This window comes from Genypterus blacodes, unplaced genomic scaffold, assembly GCF_046128005.1.
Source record: "Genypterus blacodes isolate CSIRO-AG114 ecotype Tasmania unplaced genomic scaffold, CSIRO-AGI_Gbla_v1 ptg000067l_1, whole genome shotgun sequence".
In the NCBI taxonomy this organism is placed as follows: Eukaryota; Metazoa; Chordata; class Actinopteri; order Ophidiiformes; family Ophidiidae; genus Genypterus; species Genypterus blacodes.
In genome coordinates, this window is record NW_027466879.1 from 15,150,930 (window position 1) to 15,164,001 (window position 13,072).

The 13,072-nt window shown below is 42.8% G+C and overlaps 2 protein-coding genes across 4 annotated transcripts in view; one reads left to right on the forward strand and one right to left on the reverse strand.

The window, feature by feature from the left end:
- Positions 1–388: 388 nt before the first annotated feature.
- Positions 389–2,972, forward strand: serf2b (small EDRK-rich factor 2b). Of its 2 annotated transcripts, none has more exons than XM_076155534.1 (3): positions 389–435; positions 2,072–2,200; positions 2,538–2,972. In XM_076155534.1, exons 1-3 carry the CDS (start codon positions 404–406, stop codon positions 2,608–2,610), a joined length of 234 nt encoding a protein of 77 aa, XP_076011649.1. In that variant the 5' UTR covers positions 389–403; the 3' UTR covers positions 2,611–2,972. The 2 variants fall into 2 exon arrangements, with proteins under 2 accessions (XP_076011649.1, XP_076011648.1); XM_076155533.1 differs by lacking the exon at positions 389–435 and adding an exon at positions 1,167–1,322 and having other exon boundaries at positions 2,092–2,200.
- A 4,463-nt stretch (positions 2,973–7,435) lies between these two features.
- Positions 7,436–13,072, reverse strand: part of LOC143004554 (semaphorin-4B-like) — a 40,538-nt gene continuing 34,901 nt past the window's right edge. For both annotated transcript variants that reach the window (XM_076155531.1, XM_076155532.1), the window contains exons 13-15: positions 12,341–12,498; positions 12,018–12,109; positions 7,436–11,780 (exon numbers count right to left, since the gene is read on the reverse strand). In XM_076155531.1, coding sequence (XP_076011646.1) covers positions 11,002–11,780; positions 12,018–12,109; positions 12,341–12,498 — 1,029 coding nt within the window. In that variant the 3' untranslated portion in view covers positions 7,436–11,001. The remainder of the gene's footprint in view (positions 11,781–12,017; positions 12,110–12,340; positions 12,499–13,072) is intronic.

Consider the following 13,072-nt stretch of genomic DNA (forward strand, 5'->3'; position numbering starts at 1 on the left):
GAACAATGAGAAACAAGTACAGTTTTTTACATTTTAGGATCTTAATGGGAAAAGCAGAGAGAGAAAAAAGAGTTCGTTTATCCTTCACTTCTGCATTATTAATATAAGGTAAGGATTTACATGAAATTTATTCTAATTAACCTTTACATTGAGAACTCGGTGTAGATTTACACACACTTGAATGTAAACAAAAGAATCGGAAGTGGTTCACATTGCGCATGCGTGGTGTGAATCGCTCAGAACTTTCTGGCACTGCAACCTCGCGTTGTTTGCACTTTGCAGCCCTGCTGGGGGTCAAAACGCAAAGGAAAGGAAACAGGTGACTAGAGCAACGAGAAGGGACCCAGCGGCTTTCAGGCTGAGCTCGTTTGGATTTTGGGCGAAAGAAGCGTCGGTTACAGAAATGACCAGTGGGTATCGACATATATTTGGATTGTAAGGCATTTCTGTACTTATGGTGTGCCCGTTTGGGTTGCATGTAATTTGTGCTCGTCGTTTTTTGCAACACGTTAGTCCAGTCCAGGTTCCGTCTATTTGCCGAAATGTACGCATGTATGTACAGAAGATATACGTGTTGTTGTAGTTGTTGTTGATCTATTACCGCATTTGTGCGGAGGTTTTGTTATTTGTGTTGTGCAGCGTTATGTGTGCTTATTGTCTCGAAATATTGGAAATATTCTCATAAACACGGAGTCATTGACAGCATTGTATTTATTTATGAATTACTGAACAATTAGGTTATAAGTTTGGACTTCCTAAAATAGAATATGTGTAGATACTGTTCTGTGGGAAATATGGAAATATGACACTAACGAAGATATTGTTGTTGTTGTTGAGTAGTGACGGGTATTTTATTTTAATATTTACTTTTACCATAATATTCAGTCATAGACCGCCACCTGCTGGATGTGTGTATACTCGTCCCCAAAAAATCCATATTTTTATAAACAAACATTGTTTCCAACCTAGTTTACTTATTTTGAGTTTAAGGGAAACATTTTATGTTTAAGATAATATTCCGGTAAAATGTATGCGTGTGTATTTTGTAGGTTTATATTATAGGTTTATAACATTCAATTGCAGACTCTGAATAATGGTACTTTTTAATGAAATCAAAACAAGCGCCAGCAGTCGACATGGCGCATGCGTGGTGGAAATCATTTCTAACGTTCTCGCTGGCAGTCTCGCGTTGTCTGCGGCGCTGCTGAGGCTCAATGCCAAAGAAAAAACAGCGACTAGAGCAACAAGAAGGGATCCAGCGGCCCTTAGGCTGAGCTCATTTGGATTTAGGGCGAAAGAAGCGTCGGTTGCTAAAATGACAAGTGGGTATCGACATATATTGAGTCTGTGATGTTTTCACGTAGTTGTGGTGTCCTCGTATGGATTGCATGTTACATCTGGCCGTCATTTTTAGGTACTCGGTAGCCAATGTGGGTTCCGTCTATTTGCTGAAATCGACCCATGTCAAAATGTTTGCCGGTGGGTGACGATTTGGTCTATAAACGACGCAATTGGTCCAAGGTTACGGATCCAATCCAACGAAATGAATGTTGGGCAATGAACCGTCAATCTCGTCGAAATATGTTTTGGTAATTCGTATTATTGTCCAGCAGTTAATCTCAGACTTGCCTTTCCTGACGTAGTCAACAAAGCCATAAGTGGCCTGGCGTTCCACACAGATTCAGGCAGCGGTTGTAGCTTTTGTTTGAATTGGCTCATTAGCCTCGGTCTCGATTGTTTTTCCTGTTTCTGTGCTAGTGCGACACAAGCTGAGCTAGAGACGGTTTGCATCCTGTGCTGTTGTTTTGGCTGTGTTGACTGATGAGCCTTTGCCACGTCGGCTGCTGCTGCTGCAGCTGTAGCTACTGCTACATTGTTCGTCGCTGAATTCTACGTCAATCGCTTCTCAAAGATGAGGCGTCCTACAACTGTAGACACAAAAATAATTACTACATTATGATTCATTCTCCCTGTTTTTGTGTGAAATTTTGTATTGCTGCATTTGTGATGGCAAACTTGACAGACTGCATACCTGATGTGTCGCTCATTAATGTTCTATTTATGAAGTTAGTTGGTTTGTGTCTCCTGCAGGAGGAAATCAGCGTGAGCTTGCACGCGCGAAGAATGCCAAAAAGCAGAATGACGGCACCAAAGGGAAGAGGGGAGATGATGGGCTTTCTGCTGCTGCCCGGAAGCAGAGGTAGGCAGCAATCAACTTGGGACACAAACAAACTAGCACAGGCAATCTGTGTGTGTCATTTCGATGTAGTGCTGTAGTGCTGCACCCAATGTGTGACAATGGAATGTGTTGGATTCCTTGCCAATCACACTCTAAACAGCACGGTTGTCAGGTTTATTAGTATGAAGGGAGCTCCCCAGATTATCAGTGCTGTCAAATTACAACTAGTTGTATTTTAGGCTGTGAAACAATACAAACATTTCTGATGTCAAAGGTGTTCTTCACATACACACACACGTTAAAGCTATTCAATGTTTCTGAAATGAAATGTGCTGACTCTCTTTCTCTTTTTCCCAAGGGATGCCGAGATCATGAAAGAGAAGCAGAAAAAGGCAGACGGAACAGGGAAAGCACCCGACCCGCCCAAATAATGAAGTCAGCGATGGGTCCAACACAGTGTTACGAGGACATCCCCTTGCTCAGCATTCTTCCTGATATTACTCAGAATGGATCTGTCATTTCTGTGTAGACCCACGAATCTAGGATCCTACATTCTTCCCTACAGCAAATGACACGCTTTGTTAGAATTGTTTTACTCGGTGAAATTAAGTCAAGAGCAAGTTATTGGTTCTCCCACTTTGGTACTGCATTTCTCATTCAAAAGGAAGCATCATTGGGTTAAGCAGCAGGAGATGAACAAAAGATTCTAAACAGAAGGCATTGGTGTAACAGTTATGTATTTTTGTATAAAAGTGCCCCCTGCTGGTTCCAAATAAAGTATCTTTTTAGTTCATGCTTGCTTGAGTTCTGTTTGTAGCTGTGGAGAAGGCGGTTATTTTCAAATGTCTGTCGTCTCAAATTTTGTATTGGAAATGTCCAAAGGCAAGTGACATTCAAATGTAATGAAGCTGAATAAGAGAGTGAGATTGAGATATGAGAGGAGTGATCATGGATTATTATCCATAAATTAGTGTAGCACTTACATCTGAGGTGATACACCTGGTATCAATGACAACGGAAGATTTAAAACACTTCAGCACAGGAATTATCTGATACACAAATCATTCTATCCACCTAATGAAAATGACACCAATTCAAAATGAATACAGAGGCAAAACAGCTATTTTTCTAAATAAACTATTTTCAATTATTGATGGTTCTTGAAGATATCACAAAGTAAAAAAATGAAGGGAGGAAAATGTATAACTAGTGTCCATACTGAATGAGCTACACTACAGCTACAATGATTTCTCTGTTATATTTATTTTTTTTCCTCACAGCTGAATACTTATACACTGCAGGTGGTTTGAAACACTCAATACAGCATCGTGAAAGCAATTTAAAGTTACACTTCCGATAGATACTTCAGTTCTTCTTACACGATTTGATTTTGTGACATTAAAACTAGGTTTGTATTCAGTTTCAGTAGTATCATCTAGACAGGTGTGTTTGCTTTGTCTAACACAACATGTATCATACCCAAAGCTTCAGGTTACTGCTGGGACACATTTGTGTTCTGTCCCTCTCTGTTATGTAACACACGGTTCAGTCACATACACTGTGATGAATCACTATCGTGGGAATAATGCTGTTGTGACATATAGACCACTAGGGGGCAGCATCCACCACCAGATTTGTGTTGTACGTTCAACTGTTGTTTACCTGTCACTAAGTCACACAATATAAACACAATACATTAGTCTGAGACTTCTCTAATAATAACCTGATTGTTTTGGGAGTTATGCATACATGATAAGGCACATGTAAGCACTATTGTTCCAACTGGAATGTCTACCACATAGCATATGAGCAAGGCACCGCTATACTTCTGCAATACTTCACAAGATACCAAAGCATAGCCATGTACTGTAATCCACAAGAACTCAGACACACACTTTTAGATATTACCATGCACACAGCAGATATGTGACAGATGCATGGTTTACATACATACATGGATGTTGGATTGACATTACACGCAAATTCAAATGCACAAAGAAATGCAGATGATGTGCAAACCCAGTGTGCAGTCACAATCAATCATCAGTCACATTTCAGGCATTGTCACTTGTAATAGCAGGAAAGCACAGGTGTTGCTAATAACATTAATGAGGCCTGCTGGCCCACCTAAATGGAATGCAGCCATTAGTGATGTTGTTAGTCGCACATGTGTGTTATGACTGAGTTTCATATTTACTGATTTCATCATAAGTGCCGAATCAGTGCAGCTAAACTCTGCAGCGCTCTGTGACTGGTACAAACCGAAAGAAGGCTCAGTGATAATGAGAGCTGCAGAGAGCAGAGAACGGCAGCAAGCAGTCAGATAATCCATTAAAATTCACACAAAAAGGCTAATTTCATTACGTCCTGTCTGCTACATTTTGCTGAGTAATGGGCGTTCTGAGTAGAATGCTTTGTCGTTGCAGAGCTATTCCCAGAGAGGAATTTGATGCTGCATAAAGAAGGTCTGTCCTAATACGCATCACTGAATGGTCCAGTGTAAGAGTACAAATTTATGAAAAGATGGAGTTGCTGTATATAGAGTCACTGTTAAATGTCAGCTGTAAGCATTGTCACAGCTTTTTTAATGAAAACAGCTGCCCGTGACAGCTGGAAATGGAGATGAGGAGAGAGAGAGAGAGAGAGAGAGAGAGAGAGAGAGAGAGAGAGAGAGAGAGAGAGAGAGAGAGAGAGAGAGAGAGAGAGAGGACTCAGCTATAGGGTTTATGTGCAGGCTATAAAAAGGGAAACAATGAGCTAAACGAGGATGAAAGCTCCTTATAGCCCGAGAGTTGGGCAGTAATTCCCTGTGGGCACTGGGATAGACTCCAAACCCTTTCTGTCTGAAATACAGCAGTTTACAGGAAACAAGATCCAGTTCAGACATGCTGAGACCTAATTAGAGGGTCAGAAGACAACATTGCCACTATAAGGCTGTAAACTCAGAACTGGCAAGTGCGTGTTTGTCTGTGTGTCGAAGAACAAGGTAAAGTCGTACCTATCGTCATTGGCGGACTGCTTCTTGGCGGACTGCTGTGTGTTTCCTCACACAGCGCCTCCCCCAGGAAATAGGATTTACAGCAGCTCCTCAGGGAATCCTGGTCTCTCAGTTACACAAAGGTCACATAATGAAGCCAAACCATCCCTGGTTTAGCGTGGGACCCCTTCACATCACATTATCGTCATTATTCTACTTTACGTGTCTCTCACCGGCCTGAGATACCCTGAACAGACTATTGGAAGAAAAATATGCGAATATCATGTTAATCGCCTGGTTGATGAATATAGCTGTGGACAAGTGGTCCTCCAGTGTCATTACCAAAGAGCATGAAGTATGAAGATGTAAGAAGAATAAATCTGTAAAACACCAGCGCCATTCCAGCCAATTATATAACAACAGCAGAGTGAATTATGGATGTCATAAAACAGATTCAAGCAGCCTTGTAAGGGCGGATAGTTATTTTGTACAGTACACGCAATAGCTCAGGTGCACTTTAAGACTTCATACATACACACTAGGTAGAAAGAACATAAACCATACATATGTTTTCTGTTTCCTATTCATAATTCATAACTCCCTATCTTTCCAATGTTCCAAAGCAAGAGCATAGGGTTCCACAAGTATTTGTTTTTTGATTTACGGTGAATTCACTTTAAACCACAGCCTAAATGCCTGAAAGGTTGAAAAGGCCAATGTAAAAATGTGCTTGAATGGATTTAAGTATATGCATAAGTCTGGCATAAAGGATGAAATGTGTCAATCATCCGTCCAGTCCTGGTTGTGTCAGCTGTCAGGAGCCAGTAAGAGGCTGTCACACTGAATCAGAGCGTGTGTGCGTGTGCGTGTGCGTGTTTGTGTGTGAGTAAGTGAGTGAGTGAGTGAGTGAGTGAGTGAGTGAGTGAGTGAAGCCTATGCACACACATCTATACATATCAAGTATTAGAGTAAAGTCTCCCTGTAATATGGTGAGAGTTTTGGTTACGAGACAACAATGTTAGAACAATCATTTGACAAAAATCGAAACTACCCATGTCCTAGTCTTGAAGGGAGGCGAGGTGGTGTATGACACGGGAAGGTGGTTTCAGATGGATAAAGAAGCTCCTCCAGTTCATTTTATTAACTGTGAAAGGTAAATCTGGTTTTCAATTTCACCATCAACGAACCGTTGCCATGAAATATGCCGTGCAATCAGAACTGAAATGCAGGCAGACTGTAATTGTTTTCCAGGCCGAGGCAAACAAAAGACACGTTTTCACAGCGCAGTGATTGTTAATAATGAATTCCAAATTACCATCTTTGCTCCTCATCAAATGGTTTGTGACAGAGGATGAGACGCTGTGTGTAGAAAGTAAATGGAATCTGTCACATGGCGCTGGCATCAGAACAGAGAATATTCAGCAGGTTTCAGCCAGACTAATGAATTCTTCAAGTGGCAGCTGAAGAGAGACGGCGAGAGACAAATACGGTCATAGGAAAGGAGACGATGCTTTAAGACACCTGGCAGGCCGCTGTTTGTGTTCATTCCTGTCATTATGGAGAAAATGATTAATGCAGTTTTCATTCAGAAAAGTGGTCAAATGGAAAACAAATGGACACAAAAACTAAATACGGTTTGTTCATATTGGATAATCACTCTGTTGCTCTTTTATTCTGCATCCATTAGGGCCTTCACACACACGTTACGAGCAGTCTGAGGCCTGTTGCTCCTGTTGTTCCCGCTGCCAGCTGATCTCTGTCACAGCAGAGCTGCTTGGACGTCAGTAAGTTCAGATGTAATCAAAGTAGCTTTAATATCTTGAGCTCTGCATTTAAGCTGTCGAGGCTGTAGGAGAAGTGCACCCCTGGGTGGGTCAGTTTGAGGATCTGATCCAAGTGTGTATTACAATTGAAGAATGGCTCATGTATGCATAACATGTTGGCTGTGTATTCATGTAAACTGAAAGGTCAGTCTTGTTTCTGCAGATTTGTGAAATTCACAAAGCTGGTATTCATTCAGTGCTGCAATTATATTTGTCTCACACAAATATGACTGTTGTGAGATCTCAAACCCCCGAATACAAGGCGGGAGAGAGAGAGAGACTCAACGACTCAATCTTTCACTTCATGTTGTAGATTTGAGTGGAGGGAAACAAATGGAATGAAGTCTTACATGACCCAAATCATCAATCTGAGGATACGAATGAGATTTGTAGGCAACATTAAACCATCTCTCACTCACACACACACACACACACACACACACACACACAGGCATGTTTCAAAACCATGTATTTTATTCATTTATTTAAAAAATTAAAATAAAGTGCTTTTTATATACAGTATAATAAAAACAACAGTCACAATCTCAATGATACAAAAAATACAGTTTACAACATTATTATTTGTACACATCAAATAAAAACCAAGAAATTCATGCAAGCAAGACCACATTTTGTCTAATAGTTCTTCAGTCAACTAAGCTTTATGGTGTTTGGTATGTTGAGGCGAAGCTGCTGCTGGACTTTTGACTGTAATACTACACAGAGCAGCACGCATGATGACTCATTCCGATGGTGTCGTTTCCTCCCATCACCATTGTTGAAATCCCCTAAAGAGATTTCGCAATGGATCGCCCGCTTTAGCCATTTCTCATGTTTTTTTTTTTACGAAATATGACACTTGACTACATTCATGAAAAGTTCAGCATGTTGCAATTCAGGGAGCCACTCAAACAAATGAAGCAATCAATTCCCACACTTCCTTAAACTGCCTTTTTTTTTTTTTTTAGAAAGTGTGTCATTAATAAATACGCACATCTCCTTTGCACAGTAATCCACTTTTTGGCTTCATTAACATTTAAGGTCAAATGGTTTTTGCAGCCCCTTTACTTTCCCATATTTGATCATTTGTGGAGTACTTAAGAAAGACGTGATCCCACGAGCAAAGGCCCTCTGAATGATGACCGGGCTTAGAGCAGCTCCCAGTTTGAGTTACATGGTGGTTTGGTGTGGATCCATTCATGTCGTCTCCATGTTGAGTGGTGCCGTGGTGGAGTTTTAAGTGTGCCCACGCGGGGCTACAATCAAGCCACTCACCACATGTCTGCTGTTGAGGTCACTGTTGGATGGTGTAAATTATGGCTAAAGGCAGAACAACGTCGTATCTAAAGGCATTTTGAAGATGTATGGTGAAATATCAAGCATCTCAAAGCAGACAAGACATCGTCCTGTGGGGAAATCCTGATTAAGCTTGCTCCGTTTTTAGCCATGGTCCCTTTCTGTCATATACAACTGACTGGGTTTGTGTTTCACTGATGCATACAAACACAGGGCTGAAACTCATTCACACCTACGGGCAATTTAGAGTTTCCAATCCACCTAATCTGCATGTCTCTGGCTGGAGAGCCGTGCAAACCCAGCAGAGCAAACGCCTCAATCAGGATTCCAAAACCAGACGATGACTTCAATACGACACGAAAGGCGGCGCCGATGTCACTCCATGCCTTGACATGCTTGATAAAAAAGCATCCTGGGTGTTAAACTAACGATGTAGAGTGAAAATGTGGAGCATTTTGTGCAAGAAGAGAGAAATGTACGCTGAAGTAGGCAGTATAGCACTATATGCAAAACATATCAGCAGTGTTCACTCTCTAGTTTCAAAACTATCTCTACGACACATCTTGCACGAGGTCCCTTAAAAACACACAATATTAAGTACAGATACTGTATATACACAAACCGAAACAAAAAAAGGAGAAACCAAACAAAAACACTGACCACTGTTGCGCAGTATGCTGTGCAATTACTTTGTCAAATTTCTAGCAGTTTATAGCATATCGTCATCTCAGTGTTCAATATAGGAAAATTTGTTTCTGTAGGATATTTGAATATATACTGTAGGCTAACTCGATCAATATGGTGAACTGGTGATGCGCTCTAAGGTGATTCTTCCACTTTTGATTTGTACAATACTACCAGATTACTACATCTTTGGGAAAATCTGCTTTTAAGTCTCAAAGTCTAAGCAATGTTGTTTGCAACGGAGCTCACAATGGCTGCACTGGTCCCTGTAATAACTGCTCTGTTTTTTTTTTGTATTATTACTATTTTAACTAGCAGCCAAACCTCTGTCAGTAGTTGTTTTCCTAGAATCCTTTATGAATTTCACCGATATGTGCAAAGCTGTAACACCCTGAACACTTTGTGCTTTCACATTAAAACGTAGCCTTGACATGTGACCGAATGCTGTGTGATACACGGTGCTGCATGGAAGAAACATACGTACAAAATATGTGTTGCGGATCGACACAGACACACACGCATACGCCCACTACATGCAGTAGTGCTGCTGCAGTTTTTCCAAAGCAATCGCACTGACACAACAATAATTTGGAATTCGTAACATACTGTGTGACCTTTTCATTCTGGGCCGATTATCCTTTTTTGTCAGGCACTTTAACACAGTGCGGCAGGCGTTCATTTGTGTTGCCACTTCAAATTCCCCTCTGCAAAGATGCGTGTTATCCTCGGCGCTCATCATCAACAACGCTGATAAGCTCCTAACTAGCTGTACCTGTTTCAGTGTGAATGACAAAAAGGCCGATTCCTCCTTAACACAGGGAGTTTCTCTGGTTTTCGCCAATAACCGAGCGGGAACAACATGTTGTTCAATTGTTCTACGATAACAGTCTGCAGACATTTGCAAGCTTTTTTTTCGTTTATGATTGAGGAGAATTAGTGCCAAGGTACTTTACTGAGGCCTACGTCTGGTCCAACACGCCGTCATGTGCTCTTCAAGAGTGATCAATGCTAAGACATATCACGCCATGGAGTGGTCACAACAAAAAATGGCACTATTGCATTACGATAAGACAATTGAGTTATTTTGGCACAGTGCACATGATGACTGTTGTCGTCGCCCTGAACATGGTAGAGGTGTTGCTGTTTGCCCTCTTTTCCTGGCCCTCTCCGGTCGTTTCCAAATGTCCACGCACTTCTCAGCATGTGCCAAAGGTAGGGGATTCGTCTTAAAGTCAAGTCTGTCAAACATGATGGAACAGGTAGGTCAGCATGACCAGGGCTAGTTTGCTTTGTAGACGATTTTGAAGACGAGAGAAGAGCTTTGGGGTTTCCTTCAGTTAGCACGAGCGCTCAAGACGTCTCCTGGTCTACCATGTTTTCATCTTTCCTTGTTATTGTCCTCATAAGGGGCTCAGTGTGTTTCTGACTCACTTATATCACGCGTGGATGCTAATGGGGATGCATCGTTTGAAGTCTTCACCCACCACAAAACCTGAATTCTTTGTTACCGTGCGTAGGATGGATCCATTGTTGCGCCTGCATAGAACTGAAAAGCAGATGTCGTCACAGCTGTCCTCTGTAGGAGCAAGGATATACACACACACACACAAACACACACGGGGCTGGGGATGCATAAATATCTAAAGTCTAGCATCATAGATTGTATCGCGTGATGATCAGCTAGACAATTGAAATGGCCGAGTACCCCGTTTAGCCCAGCTTCAAACTCACACACACACACGGTATAAGTGGCTATAAGAATGAGTGGATTTGAATAAATAAATTCAAATTTTGTGCTGCTTCCTCCCGTTGTTGCATATAAGCAGGACGCACGCACACGCAGGACAAACCGCTGGCTTCAGAGAACAAATGGTGAAACAAAACTCCTCCGTGCCGATCACAGAATAAAGATGACCAAACTAAAACCAAAGTTGTGCTGTGATGTATAGGAGGGTGTCAGGGTGTCCTCTCCTCGATAGGTGGCTGGGGCCTTGGGACCCTTCATGGAGTTACAAGGTGGCGCCTTTCGTGTTCCATTACGCTCATACGATGGAGTCTTTGATCTCCGAGCCCAGCCTGACTCTGGGTCGAGGGCAGGTGGGGGAATATTCCACGTGGCTCTCCTTCAGGTTCAGTGGTCTTCGGTCGGAGACCTCTGAGAAGCTCTTGCTGTTGTCTGGTGAGGACTCGTGCGTGGGCGTGCTGCAGATGTAGTTGTCATTGAGAGTCTGGTAACCTTTGTGATCAGAGGTGGAAATGGGAATGGTGTTGCCGTTGAGGGGCAAGCTCTCTGCAGGCTTTCCCACAATCCTCGGCTTCTTCTGCTGCATGTTCGCACACTCTCCTTGCTTTAGCATGGACTTCATGTGGTCACGGTTCCTATAGATGACGAACAAGGAGAAAACCACCAGGGAGAACGCCAAGAGGGTGCAAACCACAATCAGCTCGTTCCAATAGGTCTTTGTGTGGACCTGCTCGGAACGAGACTTGCCAGGCAGTATGACTCCTATGGTCTCCTCTCGCTCAATGTGCGGCGTGCGCGAGTGACCAATCGGGGTGGTGCTCTCCATGCGGGGCTCTGCCCTCACGCAGTAGTTGGCCAGCAGCTGGCGGAAGCCCTCCTCCTCTGACCAGCACTCGTACGTCTCAATCCTGTCAGCTCGTGCCACCACCACCAGGTTGCCCTCTGGAGTGGCGTAGAGGAACTGGCTGGCGCTGTCAGAGTAATGCCACCGACGCCGCGCCAGGTTGGAGCGCACTTTGCAGGGCAAGACTCTGAACGTGTTGGCTGGGATTGTGATAAGCTGGCAATGGGAACCACCTGTACAGAAAGAAATGTTGCTTCAGAACAAAGAGAACAAAGAGAACAAAGAGAGACATGCTTGAACCTCCATCATTAATGCGGTAAGTGTGCAATTTACAACTCAATCATCTAACATGACATACAGTCACCTAACACATCCCCTTTTCAGAATTTCGTGCAGCACCTTTTCTTGACATGTGTGTTCTAGTGCCATTGATGCGGTGATGAATTAAAATGCAGACACCACAAACTTACGGGAAGCTGCTGGCCTGGCAGCTCTGGCACTGGGAAAAGTCCTGTTACAGATTGCCGACGTGTCAGCCTCCTCCACGTCCTGCTGCCAGTGACTGAGGAAGAACAAACCAAACAACAGGCTTTAGTTTAGCACAGTTTAGGACCTAGTGTGTATGTGAGACTGTGAGCATACCTGCTAATTTCATGTGCTTGTTGTTCACAGCAAAAATTGATCTCGAAAATTCTGTCGTAACTGTGGTGAGGTGCATGAGTTAAGACTGTGTGTGTGTGTGTGTGTGTGTGTGTGTGTGTGTGTGTGTGTGTGTGTGTATGCCAGCTGTCACCTATCTGGTGGAGCCATCCTGACGTCTCGACACAGCCGCCCGGTCCAGGCACAGTAGGGGTCTCTAGACAAGACACACTCCCCGCAGCTCAGGTAGTTGGAGCAGTTGGCCACAGGAACCTCCACCAGCCCGGAGTAGGACGACACAAACAACAGACCCTGCAGAGGACAAACACCAAGAGAGATTAATAGGATTCTGTTCAACAAATATACGAGACTCTTGACACTTAAGTAAATCCATTAACAATTGAACAATGTAAGCGTGTTACAATATCAACCTTGATTTATGCTGATGTCAGCATAAATACGTTTTGCATGTAAATCTGCAAAGCGTGAGAAAGGTTTCTACAGATTAAAGGGCAGAGGAACAGACTCTCTGCTTTTGTTTACGAGTGTTTGATTTCAATCGAGCGAGACCGCGCCAAAGGAATTACGTACGATAAACAGAACAACACGACATAAAAGACACGATCTCTGGCACAAGTGTTCGCCGGCTCCATGTCAAGCCCGTTCATTTATGTGGTTGACATTCATGATGAAGGACACGTTGCAATTTCATTTTTTAGTCATCGTTTATTCCTCAAACTTTTCCCATGGTTCAGGGTGAATGTTGTGTCAAGGCGTATATCTGCAAATACACCCGACCAAGATAATATTGTTATTCAAGATCCCTAATCTGCTGCTCTATTAGACAAACAGCATGTGGAGACGAGGCAGTATCTCAGTCTTTCTC